We start from the raw sequence: 27996 nt of genomic DNA on the forward strand, positions 1-27996 counted from the left end.
CTACTGCCTAGTTTCTCTTGTTATATTCTTATTTTACTGTTATATTTTTATTCTCATTGTTGCTTTTTATTTTTATTCTATTGTAATATTTTTCTATTTTGTTTCCATGTATACCCCCATTATTTACTTTTTAAATTCGATCTCAATTTTGTACACTGCTGCTGGAATTTAAATTTTCTTGAGGGAACTCTCCTGAAGGAATCAATAAAGTACTATCTATCTATCTATCTATCTATCTATCTATCTATCTATCTATCTATCTATCTATCTATCTATCTATCTATCTATCTATCTATCTATCTATCTATCTATCTATCTATCTATCTATCTATCTATCTATCTATCTAATAACTGTCCGTAATTAACATGTAATCTAGCGCTGATCTCACAGTTTAGGTCGAGCATGTACCAAAAGGTTAGAAAACAAAACTTTAGCTAACGTTAGTTGACTTGTAGTGTTAGTAATCTCTGTGGCTTACCTTTTATATGACTCGAGAGAGCCGACTCTCTCATTGCGAAAAGCTGGATTTCCTTTTTGCACACTTTGCAGCAGGCTACACGTGGATTTGGTCCACGTTTTATCTAAAGTTTGTATTGGTCATTTTCCATTCAATGTTCATTAAAACGACAATCTCCCGGCATGATGGACCGATGCACCACTGTCCTCTTGGGGGGCGACACAGAGCCGCATATACGGCTCTGGCATGACAAGAACCTAATGTAAGGGCTCGTGCAAAGCCAACAGATTAAGCGTGTAGCTTTCATTTTTAAGGAAACATTTTATTTTTTTCCATTTTATAATTAGCCTTTTGAGTCAGACTGCCGAGAAATATGATGAACATTTCCAAGCACTTCACCCAAAATTCAAGCATTTTTCAAACCTTGAGAACTAGAGATGTCCGATAATATCGGCTTATTATCGGTATCGGTTTCAAAAAGTAAAATTAATGACTTTTTAAAACGCTGCTGTACGGAGCAGTACATATCCGGTAAAACACGGACGTAGGGCATACTTGCCAACCCTCCCGATTTACCCGGGAGACTCCCGAATTTCAGTGCCCCTCCCGAAAATCTTCCGGGGCAACCATTCTCCCGAATTTCTCCCGATTTCCACCCGGACAACAATATTGGGGGCTTGCCTTAAAGGCACTGCCTTTAGCGTCCTTTACAACCTGTCGTCACGTCCGCTTTTCCTCCATACAAACAGAGTGCCGGCCCAGTCACATAATGTATGCAGCTTTTACACACACATAAGTGAATGCAATGCATACTTGATCAACAGCCATACAGGTCACACTGAGGGTGACCGTATAAACAACTTTAACACTGTTACAAATATGCGCCACACTGTGAACCCACACCAAACAAGAATGACAAACACATTTCGGGAGAACATCCGCACCGTAACACAACATAAACACAACAGAACAAATACCCAGAACCCCTTGAAACACTAACTCCACCGGGACGCTACAATATACACCCCCCGCTACCACCATCTCCCGAATTCGGAGGTCTCAAGGTTGGCAAGTATGCTCTAGTATACGCTGGACTGAAGCTGTGTGCCTTCATTGTTTTTGTAGCTGTTGTTTTGAGGCATGTTTAAAAAAATAAAAAATAATGCACTTTGTGAAAGTCAAAGTATAGTATTTCCCATAGTTGTAATGGGTATCAGGATTATCTCAGGGAGAGCATGTCCCAAATTCCAAGCTGTTTTGAGGCATGTTAAAAAAAATAATGCACTTTGTGACTTCAATAAATATGGCAGTGCCATGTTGGCACTATTTTCCATAACTGGAGTTGAAGTTGTTCTCTTATTTTGGAAAACCTTGTTTTTGATTGATTGATTGAAACTTGTATTAGTAGATTGCACAGTACAGTACATATTCCGTACAATTGACCACTAAATGGTAACACCCGAATAAGTTTTTCAACTTGTTTAAGTCGGGGTCCACGTTAATCAATTCATGCTAAAGTTACATTGTTTAATACATCCAGTGGGGCATCACAACAAAATTAGGCATAATAATGTGTTAATTCCACGAGACTGTATATATCGGTATCAGTTGTATCGGAATCGGTAATTAAGAGTTGTACAATATCGGAATATCGGATATCGGCAAAAAAGCCATTATCGGACATCTCTATTGAAAACACAACATTAAAATCCAAGCATTTTCAAGGTTTTTAAGCACTCGTACGAACCCTGCTACAAGCTCCTATAAGAGTGTTATTTAAAAAGACTTTCTTAATAATATTACATTTAATAGAAACAGTTGGGCTAGGAATTTTTAAACACAAAAACACACACCCTGTCATAGATCCTCTCAACTGAGGTCACCACATCGCTGACCTGTGTCCAAGGGGTCTCAGCCGGCTGTCACTGATCTATTCCTGCCGTCTTAACATGCGAAAGACCCCCTGACAAGCTGGCAGGCATACAGCATGTGAGTGCAGAGCTGTCATGGGCAATATCCAATATTCTTAGCCAGGGCAACAGAGAACCACACAACTGCCAACGTGAGCCAAAGCAGTTGTAAACATAAAGCATTCAGGTGGTTAAACAGCTTGAAACCCGTTATGTCGTCGACTCAGCTAGCTTGTAAAAACAAAAGAAGCGCCTAGGCTAAACGTGATCCAAAGCGAGGTGGCTTAACGGGAATGTCGGGAGTTGCCGTGGTAACCTGCATATTTCTGCAGGGATCTTCTGGATCTCACCAAACAGACAATAACCTTGTATCCGGATGAATTAATTAGTGCGACAGCTAACAAGCGTCTCCCTTAAAGCTATAGGCTAATGAATTATACCAACACAAAGCAGATGAAAAACATGGCCTTCAGGAACATTTGTAAACACTAAGCTGAGGGTCGTGTTCCATTTTTCGGGGGAGCAAGTTTTAAATAAAGAGATACTTGTTTCTTTTAAATAGTTTGCCGAAAATGTTTTTTCAGAAAAGTACTTCTGTAAAGTTCTACCGATATTGTTTAAAGACGCAGTGATCATCAGAATGACCCCTGTGGAGCCCATCAAAATCCAGGGCTGGGAGGTGGCACTAGTGGGGCAGTACAAGTACCTGGGAGTCTACTTGAACAGCAGACTGGACTGGAAGGACAACTGCAAAGCTGTTTACAAGAAGGGCATGAGCAGACTCTTTTTCCTGAGGAAGCTTAGGTCCTTTAATGTGTGCAGCAAGCCGTTGGAGATCTTTTATCAGTCTGTTGTGGCCAGTGCACTGTACTTTGCCGTGGTTTGTAAGGGGAGCAGCACCAGCAAAAGGGACTTAAACCGGATTGACAAACTGATCCGGAAAGCCGGCCAAACTATTGGCATGCAGTTGGAGGCGTTTGTGTCAGTGAGAGACAGGAGGACACTGGACAAACTGCTCGCCATCATGGACAATCCTGCCCACCCACTCTACCAGACAATTGAGAGACAGCAGAGCTCATACTCCAACAGGCTTCTTCAGCTTCGTTCCTACAGAGTTCGATTCAAGAACTCCTTCATTCCGCACTCCATCCAGCTGTATAATCACTCGTCATACAGAAATAGAGGATATCTGTCTAATATCTGACCACTTCTATGTTAGCTACCTCTCTTTGTTTATAATGTATATTTTCTGCTGGATCAACTCTCTATTTTATGCTGCAGATGTTACATATACTGTAATATTGTACATGGTAATTGTTATATATTGTATATGTTATATGAAAATATAATATATCAGTATATATTATACACTGTATATATAATATGTAAATATTACATACACTACCGTTCAAAAGTTTGGGGTCACCCAAACAATTTTGTGGAATAGCCTTCATTTCTAAGAACAAGACTAGACTGTCGAGTTTCAGATGAAAGTTCTCTTTTTCTGGCCATTTTGAGCGTTTAATTGACCCCACAAATGTGATGCTCCAGAAACTCAATCTGCTCAAAGGAAGGTCAGTTTTGTAGCTTCTGTAACGAGCTAAACTGTTTTCAGATGTGTGAACATGATTGCACAAGGGTTTTCTAATCATCAATTAGGCTTCTGAGCCAATGAGCAAACACATTGTACCATTAGAACACTGGAGTGATAGTTGCTGGAAATGGGCCTCTATACACCTATGTAGATATTGCACCAAAAACCAGACATTTGCAGCTAGAATAGTCATTTACCACATTAGCAATGTATAGAGTGTATTTCTTTAAAGTTAAGACTAGTTTAAAGGTATCTTCATTGAAAAGTACAGTGCTTTTCCTTCAAAAATAAGGACATTTCAATGTGACCCCAAACTTTTGAACGGTAGTGTTTATGTTATATTTTATATTGCTACTACGGTACATTTTTAGTCTACTTTATACCTGCATTATCCTTTCCATCCTTTGTAACAGAGCTACTGTGTGGAACAATTTCCCTTGTGGATCATTAACGTTTGTCTAAGTTCAAATCTAATATTAAACAACCTTTCTTTTTCAAAATCTGTTTTTGAAAAATATTTTTAATACAAAAACCAAAGACTAAATGATCTGCATCTCTCCAGGTCACTGGTGTGTGTGTGGATGGCAGGTCAAAAAGTTCTAACCTAATCATGGAGAGGTTGTTTGTATAAATTTTGAAATCCCACATATACAGTAAAATTACCTGTATTTTTCATGTGTTGTTCTCTGAAAAAAATAGTCTAATCTTCAGGTTAAATTGTATATTCCTAGTAAAGATCCCTGGTGGTTTTATAAACAATCTCCCAAAAAATGGCAGACATAGCCTTTATAGAAGTATTCATATTACTCATAGTCAAACGTTTAAGTGCAAAAGGGCCGGAACCAAACAAAGACGCACCCCAGCGGGTGATAATCGTCACAGCCCATTTCTCTGCAACCTGTGTTCTGCTTTTGACATTTTTACACCTCAGAAGGAAAACTACAGTCTTTGCAGCTGTTCATAAAAATCTCAATCTATGCGTGGAAAAATGATTTCATCTGGAGCTGCACATCATAATTTGCTTCATAGATTTGCCGGGCCAAAATATTGAATTTATTTGCACAATCTAATAGAATCCCATAGCGGTGTCAAAAATTCAGCAAAAATAATAGGGCTCAGATTTGATTGACACTGTCAGAGAAGTATTCATTAAATTTTTTTTATTTGTGATAATCATTAAAACTAATCAGTGAGGTTTGATTTGCTTGTTGGCTGGTTGCGTTTGCAAAATTATGCACAAAATATGCTCATTTTCAAGCAAAGGGAATGTTGGCTGAGTAGCTCATGTGCAGAGCAAGAACCCACGTGGACACAGGACTTTATTTCATCTCCTATTCTTTTCAGTGGACCTATCAATGCGTCAGTTTGTTCACAGAAAACAATGCACAAAGGTGGCATGGTTGACATGCTGGGTTTATTTTACACCCACTAAGAATTGGAGATGTCCGATAATATTGGGCTACCGATAATATCGGCCGATAAATGCTTTAAAATGTAATATCGGAAATTATCGGTATCGGTTTCAAAGTTATCGTATCGGTTTCAAAAGGTAAAATTAATGACTTTTTAAAACGCTGCTGTGTACACGGACGTAGGGAGAAGTACAGAGCGCCACTAAACCTTAAAGGCACTGCCTTTGCATGCCGGCCCAGTCACACAATATCTACAGCTTTTCACACACACACAAGCGAATGCAAGCCATACTTGGTCAACAGCCATACAGGTCAGACTGAGGGTGACCGTATAAACAACTTTAACACTGTTATAAATATGTGCCACACTGTGAACCCACACCAAACAAGAATGACAAACACATTTCGGGAGAACATCCGCACCGTAACACAACACAAACACAACAGAACAAATACCCAGAACCCCTTGCAGCACTAACTCTTCTGTGACGCTACATTATACACACCCCGCTAACCCCTACCACCCCCCCCCCCGACCCCCACACCCCACACCCCACACCTCAACCCCGCCCACCTCAACCTCCTCAGGCTATCTCAGGGGGAGCATGTCCCAAATTCCAAGCTGATGTTTTGAGGCATGTTAAAAAAAATAATGCACTTTGTGACTTCAATAATAAATATGGCAGTGCCATGTTGGCATTTTCTTTCCATAACTTGAGTTGATTTATTTTGGAAAACCTTGTTACATTGTTTAATGCATCCAGCGGGGCATCACAACAAAATTAGGCATAATAATGTGTTAATTCCACGACTGTATATATCGGTATCGGTTGATATCGGGATCTGTAATTAAGAGTTGGACAATATCGGAATATCGGGTATCGGCAAAAAAGCCATTATCGGACATCTCTACTAAAAATGTTAGGACCAAAGTGCAGGTGTATTTTGGTTTCTTCCAACAAATTGTTTTCCCATCGCTAAAAGCATACATTTTAAACTTTGTAAAGTGGTGGTGAAAGTTTTAGATTGTCACTTTACAGTAGCACCTCAAATTACGTGCCTAATTAAAGTTAAAGTTAAAGTTCCAACGATGGTCACACACAAACTGGGTGCGGTGAAATGTGTCCTCTGCATTTGACCCATCCCCTTGTTCACCCCCTGGGAGGTGAGGGGAGCAGTGAGCAGCAGCGTGCACGGCGCTCGGGAATTATTTGGTGATTTAACCCCCAATTCCAACCCTTGATGCTGAGTGCCAAGCAGGGAGGCAATGGGTCCCATTTTTGTAGTCTTTGGTATGAACTCACAATTTTCCAGTCTCAGGGTGGACACTCTAACCACAAGGCCACTAATTGGTTCTGTGATGGCGCTCTTACTTTTTTCTTCTCAGTACTGTCCTCCATACTCACTTTCTTTGTTCCAATGTTTGGAAAACAAAGTTATGTCACTATCTGGCTACAAGCTATTGCTAGTGAGTGAGATCGGATGTTCCGGAAGGATCTTACGGAGTTGGAGTTCACTGTGGCATTTCCTACACCAACTAATGGCAGGGAGGCTTGTATCACAAAATTCTGCTTGCACCTTAAAGCATAATAATTAGAGATGTCCGATAATATCGGACTGCCGATATTATCAGCCGATAAATGCTTTAAAATGTGATATCGGAAATTATCGGTATCGGTTTCAAAAAGTACAATTAATGACTTTTTAAAACGCCGCTGTACGGAGTGGTACACGGACGTAGGGAGAAGTACAGAGCGCCAATAAACCTTAAATGTTTGCGTGCCGGCCCAATCACATAATATCTACGGCTTTTCACACACACACAAGTGAATGCAACGTATACTTGCTCAACAGCCATACAGGTCACACTGACGGTAGCCGTATAAACAACTTTAACACTGTTACAAATATGCGCCACACTGTGAACCCACACCAAACAAGAATGACAAACACATTTCGGGAGAACATCCACACCGTAACACAACATAAACACAACAGAACAAATACCCAGAACCCCTTGCAGCCATAACTCTTACGGGACGCTACAATATACACCCTCCGCTATCCCCCCACGTCAACCCCCCACCCCCCCACCCCCACCTCAAACCCTCCCGCCCCACCCCCCAACCCTGCCCACCTCAACCTCCTCATGCTCTCTCAGGGAGAGCATGTCCCAAATTCCAAGCTGATGTTTTGAGGCATGTTAAAAAAAATAATGCACTTTGTGACTTCAATAATAAATATGGCAGTGCCATGTTGGCATTTTCTTTCCATAACTTGAGTTGATTTATTTTGGAAAACCTTGTTACATTGTTTAAGGCATCCAGCGGGGCATCACAACAAAATTAGGCATAATAATGTGTTAATTCCACGACTGTATATATCGGTATCGGTTGATATCGGAATCGGTAATTAAGAGTTGGACAATATCGGAATATCGGGTATCGGCAAAAAAGCCATTATCGGACATCTCTAATAATAATTAGTCAACGTACAGCTCTTATCTGAAAACTCTTAAGTTGGGGCACTCTTAAGTTGAGGTACCAATGTACATCGTTACAGCAGCGCTTGCATCGGGGCCAAGTGGGCCATTGACGAACCATTACAACCAACGGGTGGAGCTGCGTGTGGCAGTTGGCACCTACTTTGCAATGCAAATTAACACACCCTACAGGACCGGAATGTAAGAGTATAACCCTAAGATGTCTTGCCGATCCTCTTTGTCCATTTTCTGCTGCATGGTGCAATGGAGACCTCAAGTTGCAAAGGAAACTGCATGCTAGCCTTCATAATGTACAGGTTTAGGATTATTTTTACTAGGACCCAAATATCACGCCAGACAACGTGTGCAAACAATAAAATTGCTTGTACTGTTCGTGGGCATGTTGCGTGTGACCTACGAACACTGTGTGCACAATTGAAAAGTGGTGATAACTGTGGTATTGGTATCCAAAAAAATAATTGACATTGTAGAAAAAATTGTACAGGCACCAAAACAAGTTTTAGCAACAAATAAATCCACACATTGAAAAATTAACTATTTTTGGTGGATGTTTTCGATGCCATTGTTCATATTTTTGTACACTTGTATTTGTCATGTCTTTTGATCATGTTTTGTTTGGCTATGTTCTGTTTGGTTTTTGGACTCTTTTTAGTTCCTGTCTGTGCAGTCTTGTTTGTTTTGTTTCCATGACAACTTGTTAGTTTCACCTGTTTCACGTTTTGGACTCACGCACCTGTGTTAATCATGTCACTACTATTTAAGCCTGTCATTTTCAGTTGGTCGTCCTGGCGACATTGCTCACTTCATGCCATGGTTACTGACTTTCATGCCTGTTCCTAGTTTCATGCTGGTGTTAATTTCAGGCTCCGCTCATCCCACAGTAAGTGTTTTTGTTTCATGTCCATAGTTTCTGCCCAAGTGCTAGTTTTTGTTTTCTTAGTCAAGTTTGTGTCTCAGCCTTGTGCATGCTTTTTGTTTGTTCCTTTTTATAGTAAAATTAAAGTATGTCTTTACCTTCACGCCATGTCCGGTCCAATTCCTTTGCATTCCGGGAAAACAAACCACCCCATAGTCCACGTCTTGACAGCATTGTTTTTGTGTGTTTCAAATGTTTTAATGATCGCGTCTCTTTTTTACGTTTTTGTTTCTTTTTTTTTCGGTTTCACTTCTTTTTATTACGGTATCAAAATAATGGCAGCATTTTAGCACGAGGAGAGGGCACCTGTGGGCGGGGCTTATACAATGTTTACCTGGAAGAAGTTTTACTGGACTGTAAAAACACTGTAGAAGAAGAAACGAGGAACAATGGCATCTAAATCAAGTGTAAAGGTTATATGATATATTCATTGTTAACCTAGCCATACTTTCAGGATGTAGTATGAGCGGTACAGAAATTAATTATGTATTTTTAAATTGTCGTTTGTGTCAGATAGCACGTCCTTTTCACACGTGGTAAATAGAGGTGCAAAATGGATTGCACGCCTTATTCTGCTCACTAAACAGACGCAATCCACTTTGCACACATTTAGTAGATCAGCTTTGCATGTACTATCAAGTTTGCACATATTTTAGTAGGCAACCTTTAGTAAATCAGGCCCTAAAATTAGGGATGGCCGATATGGCCTAAAATCTATATTCCAATATGTAGCAGCCTTTTGTGATAACAATATACATCACACTATATCATTCAGCATAAACTGTAAATGATAATATAATTGCAGTATTTAAAAATGGGTTACAAAGGCTGACGTATGCGGTAACATACTGCATCCTTTCTGTTGTATTATTTAGTCCAAACTATTGTTAATTCAGTTTACTGTTAATAGTTGGTTACCTTCTGCTGCAACATGGCTCTATCTACACTTATGTTAAACTTTACAAAGCATTTATTCCTCTGTCGTTTGGCTACCTAATATTAGTTTTGGGCAATATTAGTTTTTGGCAAGCCTACCAATCCACCCAATACCAACTAGCTACAGGGGTAGTATTGATCATACCGATACTTACATTTTTCAAGATCTGGGATGACAACAATAACAATACTGAAATAAACTGCAACAAAAAACAGTGCAATTAACAGTGCAATACATTTTCATAACATGGTCACTACTGCCTAGTTTCTCTTGTTATATTCTTATTTTTACTGTTATATTTTCATTCTTATTGTTGCTTTTTATTTGTATTCTTATTGTTATATTTTCTATTTTATTTCCAATTACACCCCCATTACTTATCCAATCCAATCCAATCCACTTTATTTATATAGCACATTTAAACAACAAAAATGTTTCCAAAGTGCTGCACAACAATATTAAAAACAATATTCAAATAGTATCCTTAGCTCCACCAATGACTCGATAAAAACAAAAAATAAATAAATATAAAACCAATATAAAAATAACTATGATTAAAAACGATTTTAAAGGGTAAAACCAAATAAAACAGTAAATAGAAATCAACATTTTAAAAAAAACACAGAGGACAGAGGACCACACAACTCACGTAGTGTTAAAAGCCAAATAATAAAAGTGGGTCTTAAGGCAAGACTTAAAACAGTTTGAACATGGAGGGGCAGAGTGTTCCAGAACTTAGGGCCGACCGCAGAGAAGGCCCTGTCTCCCCTGGTTTTAAGTCTGGTCTTGGGCACCACGAGCTGGAGCTGGCTCTCGGACCGAGCGAGCGCGCGCAAGTGTGTAAATTTGGATGAGGTCCGAGATATACTGAGGGGCCAGTCCATGTAAAGCTTTAAAAACAAACACCAAGGTTTTAAAATCCTTTCTAAAATGAACAGGGAGCCAGTGCAAACTCTCAAGAATTGGGGTTATATGCTCGCGTTTCCTGGCCCCTGTTAAAAGTCGTGCTGCCGCGTTCTGGACTAACTGCAACCGGGAGAGAGCTTTTTTGGCTAATGCCAGCATAAAGTGCATTGCAGTAGTCCAGGCGACTTGAAATAAAAGCATGCACGACTTGTTCAAAATGGGTAAAAGATAAAAATGTATAAATATTTACTTTTTAAATTCGATCTCAATTCTGTACACTGCTGCTGGAATTTTAATTTTCCTGAGGGAACTCTCCTGAAGGAATCAATAAAGTACTATCTATCTATCTAATAAAAGACATAATGTCGGCTAAATTCGTATAGTTTATATTGAATATAGTCTATATTGCACAAACCTATTAGAAATGTTTCTAAATGCGACAACTGCTCTCCCAGACTCCGGAGCCAAGCTGGGTATGCATCACCCGGCAACCTAAAACTGCCTTCAGACACCCCACCGAGTCCCAACTCTCTGCCCCCTGGCAACAACAGATGAAACTCCAGTCCGTTCATACGTGTGATCCCAGCTGGATGGACTGTTTATTATTACAACGCAGTCAGGGAGTGACAGGCGGAGAAAGCAACAGAGGGGAGGAATTAAGACTGGCAGGAGAGAAGAAACAGGGGAGGAGGAGGAGAGAAAGGGTAGAGAGGTAGGTGGGGTGCTTGGATTATAGAGTCATAGCTGCCAAAGTGTCTCTTTCAGTGTCTCCTGTCATTTTTGTTTCCAGTTTGGAATCCACGGTCAAGAGAGGAGGAATAACTCACTGTCGCTAATGAAGAGGCAATACTGGAAGAACTGTTTAGAGGTATAATTATTTGATTGGGTGGGAAGTCAAACCCCGCCTGACAATCTTTCTAAACCCCCCAATTCCTCCAGCGCCCCCCGGCCCCCTTGTTCACTGCTTGTTGATTAATGCGGGATGAGGGCGGCCCCTGAAAACAGAAGCTCTCTTCATTGTTGTCACACTGGGGAGATGGAGACGCAAACCGGGGCCAAGGCGACACACACACACACACACACACACACACACACACACACACACACACACACACACACACACACATTTGAACAAAACAGCCTGTTAATTTTGTGTCTGATCATTATAAGACCAGGGGTGTCCAAAGTGTGGCTCGTGGGCCATTTGCACCCCCAGCTGTTTTAATGGCATATTCTAAAAATATGTGTACTAAAATACAGAAAAAGTGGAATAAAAGCGCAAACAGGTGTAGTGTGAATTGATGATTCGAATAACACAAAGCCTACATGGAGGCTGTTTTTTTCTTTTAAAAATATCTATGTACAGTGCGTCCAAAAAAGTATTAACAGCACTTCACTTTTTCCACATTGTGTCATTTTACAGCCTTATTGCAAAATAGAATGAATTCATTTTTGTCCCCAAAATTCTACTATTTTGTGGTACTCATTAAGATAAATTTGGCACCTCGGGTACTACATTTTGTGCCATTTGTTGTGTTTCTTGTGTGCTGGTTAGTGTTGTCCCAATACCAATATTTTGGTACCAGTACCGGTACCAAAATTATATCGATACTTTTCTGTACTTTTCGGTACTTTTCTAAATAAAGGGGACCACGAAAAATTGCATTATTGGCTTTATTTTAACAAAAAATCTTACGGTACATTAAACATATGTTTCCTTTTGCAAGTTTGTCCTTAAATAAAATAGTGAACATAGTAGACAACTTGTCTTTTAGTAGTAAGTAAACAAACAAAGGCTCCTAATTTAGCTGCTGACATATGCAGTAACATGTTGTGTCATTTTCCATTCTATTATTTTGTGAGTGGTAAAAAATGAATTATTAATCTACTTGTTCATTTACTGTTAATATCTGCTTACTTTATTTTTTAACATGTTCTATCTACACTTCTGTTAAAATGTAATACTCATTTGTTCTTCTGTTGTTTGATACTTTACATTAGTTTTGGACGATACCTCAAATTTGGGTATCAATCCGATACCAAGTCGTTACAGGGTTATACATTGTTCATATTCAAAGTCCTCATGTGTCCAGGGACATATTTCCAGAGTTTATAAACATAACATACATTTAAATAAAATGAAATAAGATGTTGTGATGCCCAAAAATATCAACATAATCATAGTAGTATCTACTGTACTTGGTATCATTACAGTGGATGTTAGGTGTAGATCCACCGATGGCGTTTGTTTACATTTTGGCGGACCGGTACTTTTCAGAGGAGGTATAGTACCGAATATGATTCATTGGTATCATGGTACTATACTAATACCGGTACACCGTACAACCCTAGTGCTGGTATGACAATAAAGTTCCTTGAATCTTTGAATCCTTGTGTGCATACTTTTGCGCTATTACAGTTACACGCAACTAATATGATTGCCGTTAAGTATAGTGGTTTTTCAAGCACATACTGATTAGTTATTAATTTATTATCCTCAGAGTGGAAGTGGGGACTGACTCACCAATCAAGGATTGTGCTAAAACTATTTTTCCACATCACATTTTATAGTAAAATATATAACCTCTGTGTGTGTTTGCAGTGGAAAGCGTCCGTGTGCTTGCACAGCCTCCTCCTTGCCTTCCAACTTTACCAGGCTACTAGCAGCAGCAATGCCTGAGCAGTAAAATGTGAACCTCAAAACCATAACCAGGGGTACTATAAAAGCTAACCACGCCTGATAAATACGGGGACATAAATTCCACTGCCTCGCAATATAGGACTCGGATATTGCCGCATCCACTCTGTGTACATAGCATGTTGAGCCATGAAGGAAATGGAGCGGGTATGTCTTGTTTTCTGGGTAAACGTATCTAGTGAAGCAAAACAGGAGTGCATGTGGGTGGGTTCCCCCCCGCAGGCCAACAAGATAACATCACCGTGTGATGTGACCATCTCGTACTAACAAGGCAAACAACCGTCTTCTCCTCACTCCATGTCCTCCAGTTGTCTCTTGAAAGTATATTATTTTCTGACTTCTACCAATGTGGCTGCCAGTCCCAGTTTTGTAAATGTCACTTCTGCTCATTCTTTCACAGCATGCATACGAAACTACATTATATTGGTATGACAATATTCCACCTTGGAATTTGTTTTAAAAGAAATGTAATTGGACACAGTCAAACTGACGTTTGATTACTGGGTAAAGGAATTGTTTTATTCACTGTGGCTTTTTGCATTGGTTTTTTCCCTTTTATTTAAAAGCCTTCTGAAACCCACTACTACCGACCACGCAGTCTGATAGTTAATATATCAATGATGAAATCTTAACATTGCAACACATGCCAATACGGTTAGTAAAGTGCAATTTTACATTTCCCGCGAAATATTCTGCTGAAAACATCTCGGTATGATGACGTTTGCGCGTGACGTCACGGATTGTAGCGGACATATTGGGACACCATTGTGGCCAGCTATTAAGTCGTCTGTTTTCATCGCAAAATTCCACAGTATTGTGGACATCTGTGTTGGTGAATCTTTTGCAATTTGTTTAATGAACAATGAAGACAGCAAAGAAGAAAGCTGTAGGTGGGAAGCGGTGTATTAGCGGCCGGCTGCAGCAACACAACCAGGAAGACTTTGAGTTGGATAGCAGACGCGCTACCGTGAGTACGCAGCTTTGGCTTCCAAACATTTGATCGCTTGCCCGTACGTGCGTACCGCTATGTGCATGTCACATACGTAACTTTGGGGAAATATATGTGCTGTATGAACTTTACGGAGGTGAACGGTACTTTGGGCTGTGGGATTGAGTGTGTTGTGCGGGTGTTTGAGTTGTATTGGTGGGTTATATGGACGGGAGGGGGGAGGTGTTTGTTAGGCAGGATTAATTTGTGGCATATTAAATATAAGCCTGGTTGTGTTGTGGCTAATAGAGTATATATACAGGTATGTCTTGTGTTTATTTACTGTTTTAGTCATTCCCAGCTGAATATCAGGTCCCACCCGCCTCTCACAGCATCTTCCCTATCTGAATCGCTTCCACTGCCCTGTAATCCTTCACTCTCACTTTCCTCATCCACGAATCTTTCATCCTCGCTCAAATTAATGGGGTAATCGTCGCTTTCTCGATCCGAATCGCTCTCGCTGCTGGTGGCCATGATTGTAAACAATGTGCAGATGTGAGGCGCTACACAACCTGTGACGTCACGCTACTTCCGGTACAGGCAAGGCTTTTTTATCAGCGACCAAAAGTTGCAAACTTTATCGTCGATGTTCTCTACTAAATCCTTTCAGCAAAAATATGGCAATATCGCGAAATGATCAAGTATGACACATACATAGAATGGACCTGCTATCCCCGTTTAAATAAGAACATTTAATTTCAGTAGGCCTTTAAGGACAACGGTAGTTTTGAGTAGATGCAAATAGAACACTGCCTCAGTGTATTCAGCAGATGACACTGTGTTGAAAAAAGTCACTTCTTCCCTTGCACAGGTTAGAAAAGTGGTTATAAAAACAGAAATCAAGGAGAAATAGTGGCAAAAAGATACTCAAGTATACTACTACTACCTGTATTTATTTGTAATATCTAGTTGCATTTACCCTAATTGAGAATATTATAGAAACACATCTGAATACAACCTGAATATAACATACTGTATTAGGGGACCATAGATGATGCGCTAGCTGTTCAAAGTCGGGACGCGGGGTGGACCACTCTTCTGTGCATCAGTTGGGGACGTCACTGCGCCGCTGACTTTTCCCCACTCAGGATGATCCCCTGCTGGCCCCACTATGGACTGGACTCTCACACTATTAACTAGATCCACTCGACGTCCATCGCACTGGTCGCCCATGGGGGGTCCCCACATCTGCGGTCCCCTCCAAAGTTTCTCATTGTTTCCCATTGGGTTGAGTTTTTTCTTGCCCTGATGTGGGATCTAAGCCGAGGATGTCGTTGTGGCTTGTGCAGCCCTTTGAGACACTCGTGATTAAGGGCTATATAAATAAACTTTGATTGATTGATTGATTTTTGAGACAAAAAACACATGTTTTTACTGGTGGCTTGCAATTCGAAAATATATATATTTCTTAGATGCACATCAGTTGTCTAATGACCCTGCTTCATAGATCACTATTATCTTAACATCATTATCCATGCATCAATCCATTTCCTACTGACAATGCTTTATCTGTTGTTTGCAAACAACCTTTGAGACCCTGTCTTTGAGACTGGTGTGTGTGTGCGTGACAGGAAGCTTGTTTTGGGATAAATTGTTTGGTTAGCACGTAACCTCTAGACCAGTGGTTCTTAACCTGGGTTCGATCGAACCCTAGGGGTTCGGTGAGTCGGCCTCAGGGGTTCGGCAGAGCCTCCGCCACGGAGGTAAAGACACATCCGACTTATCGTGTAAAATAAAAACTTCTCCCTATCAGCGTATTATGGATACCCCCAAACAATGTTCCCTCTAATTTTCCATCTGATTTGCTGGTTGTTTGATTGATCGATTGAAACTTTTACTAGCAGATTGCAAACGAAGAGAATACATTTTATGAAATGGTACAGTTTACACAGTACAGTACATATTCCGTACCATTGACCACTAAATGGTAACACCCGAATAAGTTTCTCAACTTGTTTAAGTCAGGGTCCACGTTAATCAATTCATGGTAATGTGTGTAAGGTGTGTAATTTGTTTTGAGTTCATGCACTGTGTTGGTTTTGTTCTTTGAACAAGGTGATGTTCATGCACGGTTCATTTTGTGCACCAGTAAAAAAACATATAACTTTTTCTTGAATTTGAAAAAAAAAACCATTTAATTTTTCACTAAAGAAGGGTTTGGTGAATGCGCATATGAAACTGGTGGGGTTCGGTACCTCCAACAAGGTTAAGAACCACTGCTCTAGACTTATAAAACGTCATTTTCCATCTTATTTGTCGGGGAAAAAAATAGGGCTGTCAAAAATAATGATTTAACTCATGCGATTAATCACAAAAAATGATCGCATTAATCATTGACTGCACACGCTCCTTGGATGTGTCCAAATAAAGTTAAAGTTAAAGTTAAAGTACCACCGATATAGTCACACACACACTAGGTGTGGTGAAATTACCCTCTGCATTTGACCCATCCCCTTGTTCCACCCCCTGGGAGGTGAGGGGAGCAGTGAGCAGCAGCGGTGGCCGCCCTCGAGAATCATTTTGGTGATTAAACCCCCAATTCTAACCCTTGATGCTGAGTGCCAAGCAGGGAGGTAATGGGCCCCATTTTTATAGTCTTTGGTATGACTCGGCCGGGGTTTGAACTCACGGCCTACCGATCTCAGGGCGGACACTGTTGGGCTTTTTTATAAATTGATAAAGGGACAAGCGGTAGAAAATGGAAGGATGGATATTAATTATGCAAGTGAGTAATACCTGGGATTAAGCATGGTTAATCCAAATTCCAAAAACAAATACTGTATTTTTCGGACTATAAATCGCAGTTTTTTTCATAGTTTGGCCGGGGGTGCGACTTATAGTCAGGAGCGATTTATGTGTGAAATTATTAACACATTACCGTAAAATATCAAATAATATTATTTAGCTCATTCACGTAAGAGACTAGACGTATAAGATTTCATGGGATTTAGCGATTAGGAGTGACAGATTGTTTGGTAAACGTATAGCATGTTCTATATGTTATAGTTATTTGAATGACTCTTACCATAATATGTTACGTTAACATACTAGGCACGTTCTCAGTTGGTTATTTATGCGTCATATAACGTACACTTATTCAGCCTGTTGTTCACTATTCTTTATTTATTTTAAATTGCATTTCAAATGTCTATTCTTGGTGTTGGGTTTTATCAAATACATTTCCCCCAAAAATGCGACTTATACTCTAGTGCGACTTATATATGTTTTTTCCTTCTTTATTATGCATTTTCGGCTGGTGCGACTTATACTCCGAAAAATACGGTAATCATTTGACAGTACTATTAAAATATAGCCTTATGTTTGGGACAATATGTTTTTTAGTAAAATCAAATACTGAGTTAAAATTGAAAAATAACAAATTGTTATTTAATTCCAAAAAAAAAAAACTTTTTAAACTTTTGGTAGTTTTTTTGTTTTTTTTCCGCTTCACACAAAAACATCTCTTACAATAATTTACACTAAAAGTCTACCTTTAGTCATCTTATAACCTGAGGTCAATAATTGAGTTATGTTTCATATTGCTTTGCCTGAAGGAATGTCTCTTTACAAGCAAGTCTTATTTTATGACATTTTTGGTGCATACGAGAAGCTTGGCCGGTCTGTCTGCCTCTAAATGGACCGTGTCAAAAGTCCACCTGAAGATAAAGGAGTTGTGAAAGTCATCCATCTACGTCCGCCCCTGCACTCCCAAGTGGCTTTGTGAGAAATACCCTCATCCCAGTGTGAGCGGCAGGCCAAGAAAGGAGAGAAATGTAAGATTTAAGAATGGGCGTCCTTACCATGTATGTTCGACATGAGGGGTTGAAAGCGTTTGTCCCGCACACAAACAAGGTGTCATCGTTTTGCTGCAGGAGTACTTTGATGAAATTGTGACACTCGTCCTGCAGCAGATAGAAAGAAAAGAGACATTTGTCTTTTTTTTTTTTATAATTGACACGTTCACGCTAAGAGGCAAGTGTGCTCCAAAGAAAGGTTCTGTGGTTGAAATGACAGGCTGGTTCCATTCTTAAAGTGCACCATTTAGACCTGGTAGCAGAACGACAGGCATGTAATCATGACACCGAGCATTTCCTCCCGGTACGTCAAGACATGTTTACTGCTGATTTTTAATGGCAGTGCTGGGTTTTCAACCCAACGATATTGAAAGCAAAGGAGATTATTGTACAGTAAATCCAGAGAAAATACAATCAGGCTGCCATTTGATAGAAAGATTATCACTAATGTGCACTATAAATTGTGACAGATGAAGGTTTTACGGAGCGCAGGGAATGTGTTATTGCACCTGCAGGCAGTATGTTTGTGTGTCTACAATGTAAGTGTGTGTGTTTCTACCTTGTGCTTTCCTTTCATCCGGCATGTATCCACATCTGCTTGCCTGGACTTCCACGTCATTTTCTGTAGGTAAAACATAATACATTAGGTGGGATCAACATGTTATCGGATTCAACAGTTTAATACTAATCTGATGAAATACAAGAGCTGTATTAAAAATACCAACGTTACAAAGATAAAAATCCTTGTTTATGAATTGATTGACGCTTGTATTTAATAACAATTTTTGGGAACTTGAATGGGCGTTAAAATGGACCCCACTTTAAACCACATCATCATGCCCATCCAATGAGTTAAGCCAGACACAATAATGATGTTAGTGAGAAATTCCCTTACATAGAACTGGATGAAATGTCAAGGCATATACTGTATTATATATAAATATATATAAATAAAAGTTTGGACCCACCTTCTCATTCAATGTGTTTTCTTTATATTCATGACTATTTACATTGTAGATTGTCACTGAAGGCATCACAACTATGATTGAACACACGTGGAGTTATGTACTTAACAAAAAAAGGTGAAATAACCGAAAACATGTTTCATATTGTAGTTTCTTCAAAATAGCCACCCTTTGCTCTGATTACTGCTTCGCACATTCTTGGCATTCTCTCGATGAGCTTCAAGAGGTGTCAGAGTTTTGAGTCTTTTCTTGTGGGGAAAACAACTTGCCATGGCTTTGAACCTGATATTTCCATAAGGTAGACTTTCTTTTGTCCATATCTGCTCGCTTGTGGCTCATCAGTATCAAGTAAACTGCAGCCAAGTTACCCCTGCTACGGCACGACTCGTGGGTCAAAAAGAATGTCTGTCACCCGTTAAAAAAATGTGTGCCGTTTTTTTTATTTATATATATTTATACTGTATATATATATATATATATATATATATATATATATATATATATATATATATATATATATATATATATATATATATATATATATATATATATATTTTTTTTATTTTATTTTTTTTTTTGGGTGTATATTTGTGTGGCCATTAATAAAGTTTGTGATTCTGAAATATAAATTTAACAAAATGTTATAATCTCTTTAAAATGTAATATTTATCATACATTTTTATTAACATGAGTTGGTGTTGAAAATGGACCCCCACCTAAAATAGTAAATAAACTATGAAATAATGAGGGCTAAAACACCTTAATGTTCATCCAGGTGGAAAAGTGAAAATGTAACAACTCTATTAGAATCAGAAAAATAACATATAATGTTTATAAATAGTTTTACTAGTTTTACTTCAATATTACTGAATTCAATTGTAAAATAAAGATCTTGATAATTCGATGCGTTCAATGCCTGTATTTAATTGAGCAGAATATTTTAGAATGAAGGGTGTATTCATATGAGAGCTGTCTAATATTTTGGCTACCTTATTTAGCTACAGGAGACTCTGAAAATATTAGAAACACCTTTCAGTGTGATGCGGTTAAGTACTCCACCACTGGAAACTGACTCTGAAGTGAGATCGCTGTGTAAAAAAGCAATTAACTCTCAACACGGATCAGCTATCTGTTTTCCCCCTTAGCCTTACAGTAGGAGAATTGACACTGACCCTGGATCAGTATGAGGTGTACAGAGCCCACCCCGGGGATTGAAGCTCGAAAAAGTACTGTCTTATTAAGATAGTGGGATGTCAGTAGCACTTTAGACAGTAATGGCTGTTTCTTTAGTCATTTTTAGTGGACAGTAAATCTGCCATATAAGCTATACACGGACTACTCTAAAGTGCAACATTTCTGTCTTATTAACCCCTGAAAACATACAAAAAAAAAACAGTTTCTCAAAGGTGAGGGTTGTATTTTCTTAAGATACTAATATGTATATATATATATATATATATATATATATATATATATATATATATATATATATATATATATATATATATATATATATATATATATATATATATATATACCCATCCATTTTCTGCCGTTTGTCCTATACGGGGTCGCGGGGGGTGCTGGAGCCTAACCCAGCTGCACATGGGCGGTACACCCTGGACAAGTCGCCACCTCATCACAGGGCCAACACAGATAGACAGACAACATTCACACTCACATTCACACACTAGGGCCAATTTAGTGTTGCCAATCAACCTATCCCCAGGTGCATGTCTTTTATAGTAAAACCTATAAATTCCTTTAACGGCACAAATGTTTTAATCAAGCGATTAACGCGCTCGAGCGATTCCGTAGTGTGAGGAAGTTTAATGGCGTCCAGTCACTGTTGAGCCACAAGCGGGAAAATAGCGAGCAGAAATGCACAATGAAAAGGTAACAATTTAGAAATCCGATATCCAAAGCCATGAAAAGTCGTTCTCCCGCCAATACTAGACCATTTTATCTTTATCTAGGCATGACATCTTTATAATGTTTTAGTTTTGTCGTCAAACATGTCAAGACACCTTCTCAAATCAGTCACAGTTCCAGTTTCACATTAAAAGCACACCGCGTCACATCCGCTACAGTAACAAGATGACAAATATATTTCAATACAATTATGCTTTGAATGTTAAAGATGTTTTGATGTAATTTGTGATCGTTCTACCTACATAAATGTTTGTACATTAGTTGAGGATTATACTGTAGAGGAGGACATTTTGTGGCACATATTCTTTTAACAACATGCTCTGATGGATAGTCCTCAACGACAGAATGTTCATCAGGCTGAATATCACACATTTTTGATCATTTGAGAACGTTCAGACATTGTCATGCAGCAAAACAAATATGACTAACTTGTATAACATGTAATGTACAGAATATCAGAAGCATTTATTCAGGTAGAAATGTCACATTTGACATTACCGAACATCTTTGACAAACAAATCATGATCGTAACAATCCACATTTTGTGTTATTAATGTGTGAAACTGGTATCTAAACATGGAAGGGTAGCTCCTCCTCTGAATGCAAGAGATTCTACAGCAAGAATACAAATTCTGTATTCCTACAAAATATATAAAATCTGGCAAAATAACAACGCACTGCAGGTATTTTTTAAAATTCTCATTAAAAGTGTGTTTATGTCCTTTTTGTGTTGAGCTGTTTAAAAACAATTAGTGTCTATAAAACAGTTCGCTTTTGTCAACATATTGAAAATTATCAGTCGAGGTTACACCTATGAATGACGAAAAATTATATATGTCTCTGATTAATCATGATTAATTTTGAGACAACTATGAACATGGTGATTAATCGGGATTAAATATTTTAATCATTTGACAGCCCTAATATATATATATATATATATATATATATATATATATATATATATATATATATATATATATATATATATATATATATATATATATATATATATATACATACATATATATACATATATATATATAATAGAAAAAACAAGCTATTTCATCCCTACAAGCCTGTTTCGCAGGTTTCCCTGCACGTTGGGGGATGTTTTTAGTGTCATATATATATATATATATATATATATATATATATATATATATATATATATATATATATATAGTGTATGTATGTATATATATATATATGTGTAAATATAAGTGTATATATATATATGTATATATATATATTTATATATATACATATGTGTGTGTGTATATACGTGTATATATGTATACACACATATATATATATATGTGTATCTATTTACACATATATATACATACACACACATATATATACACTTATATATGTATACATATATGTGTGTGTATATAGATACACATATATAAACATATATATATATATATATATATATATATATATATATATATATATATATATATATATATATATATATATATATATACATATATATATATATGTATATATATATAAACACACACATATATACACATATATATGCATGTATATATGCATGTATTTGTATACATATACATAAATATATATATATATATATAGTGTATGTATGTATATATATGTGTAAATATAAGTGTATATATATATATGTATATATATATATTTATATATATATACATATGTGTGTGTGTATATACGTGTATATATGTATACACACATATATATATATATGTGTATCTATTTACACATATATATACATACACACACATATATATACACTTATATGTGTATACATATATGTGTGTGTATATAGATACACATATATAAACATATATATATATATATATATATATATATATATATATATATATATATATATATATATATATATATACATATATATATATATATGTATATATATAAACACACACATATATATACACATATATATGCATGTATATATGCATGTATTTGTATATATATACATAAATATATATATATATATATATATATATATATATATATATATATATATATATATATATATATATATATATATATATATATATATATATACTACCGTTCAAAAGTTTGGTGTCACATTGAAATGTCCTTATTTTTGAAGGGAAAGCACTGTACTTTTCAATGAAGATAACTTTAAACTAGTCTTAACTTTAAAGAAATACACTCTATACATTACTAATGTGGTAAATGACTATTCTAGCTGCAAATGTCTGGTTTTTGGTGCAATATCTACATAGGTGTATAGAGGCCCATTTCCAGCAACTATCACTCCAGTGTTCTAATGGTACAATGTGTTTGCTCATTGGCTCAGAAGGCTAATTGATGATTAGAAAACCCTTGTGCAATCATGTTCACACATCTGAAAACAGTTTAGCTCGTTACAGAAGCTACAAAACTGACCTTCCTTTGAGCAGATTGAGTTTCTGGAGCATCACATTTGTGGGGTCAATTAAACGCTCAAAATGGCCAGAAAAAGAGAACTTTCATCTGAAACTCGACAGTCTATTCTTGTTCTTAGAAATGAAGACTATTCCACAAAATTGTTTGGGTGACCCCAAACTTTTGAACGGTAGTGTATATACAAATAGATGTTGGCTGACTGTGCATCTGTGCTAGCCAACAAAACATGTCCCATATCAACACTCGCTTCCGCTTTCATTGTCACACACAATCAGTCAAAACCGTGCGACAAACACACACACACACACACACTGACGTACACAGTGTGGCTCCTGAGTGGTACACCGGGATCACTGGCCATTATACTCCATGTTTGGGGCTGATTAAAGCCTGGTCATCCATCAGCGTCTCCCACCAGCCTTTCATGTTGAGGTTGTTCTCATTAAGGCCCATTGGCTGAGCTTTGACGTAGCGGCGGCGGGCTAACACGCTATAGTTTCAGTTGTGTTTGCATGCATTACTCTAAGGTTGCAACTAAGGGATCCTCTTCCTTTGTGCTTCTCATTTTTCCCTTTGCCACCAACCACCCCCTTTGCTTCCGATATGAGTGTGGATGACGCAGGTGCTCGCTCGCTGATTGATTGGATAAGCTACTTAACAAGGTCACCGTGGCACGCAGGGCAAGCTCATGTGCATACGTAACACACACACACACACACACATGACAGGTGATTAGGATTACGTCGTCGGCCGCAGAAAAAGACGTCCTGGTCTTGCTCACCTTACTGAAAAAGATCTCGTCACCAGTGGCGGTGTCCGTGTCCACTGTGTATATGTGATCCCTGTTACAGAGACACAGAGAGAGAGAGAGAGATATAAGAGGTCAGGCAGTCAAAAATCCAACAAACAATAAATCTATTGCTAGCTCTGCCATTCCCCCTGCAGGCAGAAAACGTCCTAAAAATGTGTAAACTTTGTTCAAACTTAAAAAAAAAGTGACAATAAACAAAAAGAGGCCAGAGCTATTTGCTCTGTCAGACAGAAACAGTCAACAAAGCGTTGGAGTGCTGTGGCGCAGGGCAGCGGGGACAAAAGCCTTTTTGTCCCAGAGGAAGGGCGCCACTGGGGGGGAGGAGGGGAGGCGGCGAGACAAGAGGTGCCAAGTCACTCAGAGCTGTTCAGGTCAATTAAGCTCAGTGTTTGAGCTACAGGAAATCTATAGCAACACTCATTACAGCTCAGACTTCAAGATTTATGTGCGTGTGTGTGTGTTTAAGCCTGAACATTTACGAGCCTCTCCTGCCTGTTCGCACACTACACAAAATCATCAAAAGTGTCAGGACACAAGGCCAATACTACAACATGTTTTGTTCCTCCATGCATTTGTTAGGTCAGAGGTCACCTAAGAGAAGGCCTGCTGTCTTAATCTCTGTTCTAGGTAATTCCAAAGGTGTTTGACTGGCTTTAGGTCAAGGCAATTCAACTGGCACTCCGGGGCCCAAATTCGGCCTGCGAATGACAGTGAGTTTAATTTTTTTTTTAATGTACATTTTGTAGCATGTTCCTAAAAACACTACCCTGCTTTCACATATATATATATATATATATATATATATATATATATATATATATATATATATATATATATATATATATATATATATATATATATATATATATATATATATATATATATATATATATATATATATATATATACGGTAAATGGGTTGTACTTGTATAGCGCTTTTCTACCTTTTTTTTTAAGGAACTCAAAGCGCTTTGACACTATTTCCACATTCACCCATTCACACACACACATTCACACACTGATGGCGGGAGCTGCCATGCATGGCACTAACCAGGCCCATCAGGAGCAAAGGTGAAGTTTCTTGCTCAAGGACACAACGGACGTGACTAGGATGGTAGAAGGTGGGGATTGAACCAGTAACCCTCAGATTGCTGGCACGGCCACTCTCCCAACTTCGCCACGCCGTCCCCCAATATATATATATATATATATATATATATATATATATATATATATATATATATATATATATATATATATATATATATATATATATATATATATATATATATATATATATATATTATATATATATAGTTCAAACATTAAATATCTTGTCCTTGCAGTCTATTCAATTGAATATAAGTTGAAAAGGATTTGCAAATCATTGTATTTTGTTTTTATTTACGAATTACACAATGTGACAACTTCACTGGTTTTGGGTTTTGTGTATATATATATATATATATATATATATATATATATATATATATATATATATATATATATATATATATATATATATATATATATATATATATATATATATATATATATATATATATATACATATATATATATATATATATATATATTTTTTTTTTTATTTATTTATTTATTTATTTTTTTTTGCAGTAGGTCATTGAAAAAAGCAGATACTCAGGAATATACAAAAAAAGAATAGTGAAGAGAAAAGTGGAGTCCCCCCCAGGTTCTTAGTTTTCTGGAAATGTGCCCAAATTTAGTTGAAAAGCCCTGCTTTAGGTCATCCAAGCATGTCTTTATGGACCCTGCTTGCTATACTAAAAACACAGGTGTGGTGTTTTCATATGAAAAAAATTGTGGGGCACCAACCACAGCAGACATGAAATAGTCTCTCGGCGACTCATTATCCATTACAGTATATATACATATACTGTATATATATATATATATACACTACCGTTCAAAAGTTTGGGGTCACCCAAACAATTTTGTGGAATAGCCTTCATTTCTAAGAACAAGAATAGACTGTCGAGTTTCAGATGAAAGTTCTCTTTTTCTGGCCATTTTGAGCGTTTAATTGACCCCACAAATGTGATGCTCCAGAAACTCAATCTGCTCAAAGGAAGGTCAGTTTTGTAGCTTCTGTAACGAGCTAAACTGTTTTCAGATGTGTGAACATGATTGCACAAGGGTTTTCTAATCATCAATAAGCCTTCTGAGCCAATGAGCAAACACATTGTACCATTAGAACACTGGATTGATAGTTGCTGGAAATGGGCCTCTATACACCTATGTAGATATTGCACCAAAAACCAGACATTTGCAGCTAGAATAGTCATTTACCACATTAGCAATGTATAGAGTGTATTTCTTTAAAGTTAAGACAAGTTTAAAGTTATCTTCTTTTCTAAAAATAAGGACATTTTAATGTGACCCCAAACTTTTGAACGGTAGAGTATATATATATATATATATATATATATATATATATATATATATATATATATATATATATATATATATATATATATATTGAAATGTCCTTATTTTTGAAGGAAAATCACTGTACTTTTCAATGAAGATAATTTTAAACTAGTCTTAAATTTAAAGAAATACACTCTATACATTGCTAATGTGGTAAATGACTATTCTAGCTGCAAATGTCTGGTTTTTGGTGCAATATCTACATAGGTGTATAGAGGCCCATTTCCAGCAACTATCACTCCAGTGTTCTAATGGTACAATGTGTTTGCTCATTGGCTCAGAAGGCTAATTGATGATTAGAAAACCCTTGTGCAGTCATGTTCACACATCTGAAAACAGTTTAGCTCGTTACAGAAGCTACAAAACTGACCTTCCTTTGAGCAGATTGAGTTTCTGGAGCATCACATTTGTGGGGTCAATTAAACGCTCAAAATGGCCAGAAAAAGAGAACTTTCATCTGAAACTCGACAGTCTATTTTTGTTCTTAGAAATGAAGGCTATTCCACAAAATTGTTTGGGTGACCCCAAACTTTTGAACGGTAGTATATATATATATATATATATATATATATATATATATATATATATATATATATATATATATATATATATATATATATATATATATATATATATATATATATATATATATATATATATATATATATATATGTATGTATGTATATACACACATTTCTTGCATTTTTATCATTATTTTTATTATAATTTTTACATGTGCTCAGCTACTTGTTGGTACAGTAGGCCAAATTTGAAAGCTACAAAATCTTGGTCAGAATTAAGATAATTATATTTCCTTAGGAAATACCTCAGGCAGCAAAGAATGGACAGCGAGAATCGGCAAATTAAAGCTGGATCTATTGTAAAAAAAAATGGAAACCATGTGTCCCATTACTTTTGTTCACATAGAGTAGACCCAGCAGCAGGTCATATGGAAAAGGTACACCTATTTATCATAAAAAATTAGGAATCAGACATCCAGAGACGAGGGTGGGCGATGGGGGTTGCCATTTGGACACAGAAAACCTGTGGTGGCCGTGCAGGGGCACTGTAACCACTTTAATTAGCCGAAAATTAGCTGTTGAATGTGTTTTTAATCAAAGTGCGTATACGAGCACAGTCGTCAAAGCCACATCTTAATTACGTACCAGCTCCCAAACCTGCGCTCTGCCTGCCCGTCCTGCCTTGCTGTCTCATTAACTAAATCTAATAAAGTCTTTGGAGGGACAGGCAGCTTGAAATTAATCCACTTATATCA

The 27996-nt window shown here is 37.3% G+C and overlaps 1 protein-coding gene across 9 annotated transcripts in view; it reads right to left on the reverse strand.

Annotated features, from left to right (window-relative positions):
• sema6a (sema domain, transmembrane domain (TM), and cytoplasmic domain, (semaphorin) 6A) overlaps positions 1 to 27996 on the reverse strand; it is a 304997-nt gene that overhangs the window by 123498 nt on the left and 153503 nt on the right. For 6 of the 9 annotated variants that reach the window (XM_062025532.1, XM_062025531.1, XM_062025529.1 and 3 more), the window contains exons 5-7: positions 24183 to 24282; positions 18676 to 18738; positions 18123 to 18224 (exon numbers count right to left, since the gene is read on the reverse strand). In XM_062025532.1, coding sequence (XP_061881516.1) covers positions 18123 to 18224; positions 18676 to 18738; positions 24183 to 24282 — 265 coding nt within the window. The remainder of the gene's footprint in view (positions 1 to 18122; positions 18225 to 18675; positions 18739 to 24182; positions 24283 to 27996) is intronic. The other 3 variants (XM_062025533.1, XM_062025528.1, XM_062025530.1) reach the window with 1 other exon arrangement.

This window comes from Entelurus aequoreus, linkage group LG17, assembly GCF_033978785.1.
Source record: "Entelurus aequoreus isolate RoL-2023_Sb linkage group LG17, RoL_Eaeq_v1.1, whole genome shotgun sequence".
NCBI lineage: Eukaryota > Metazoa > Chordata > Actinopteri > Syngnathiformes > Syngnathidae > Entelurus > Entelurus aequoreus.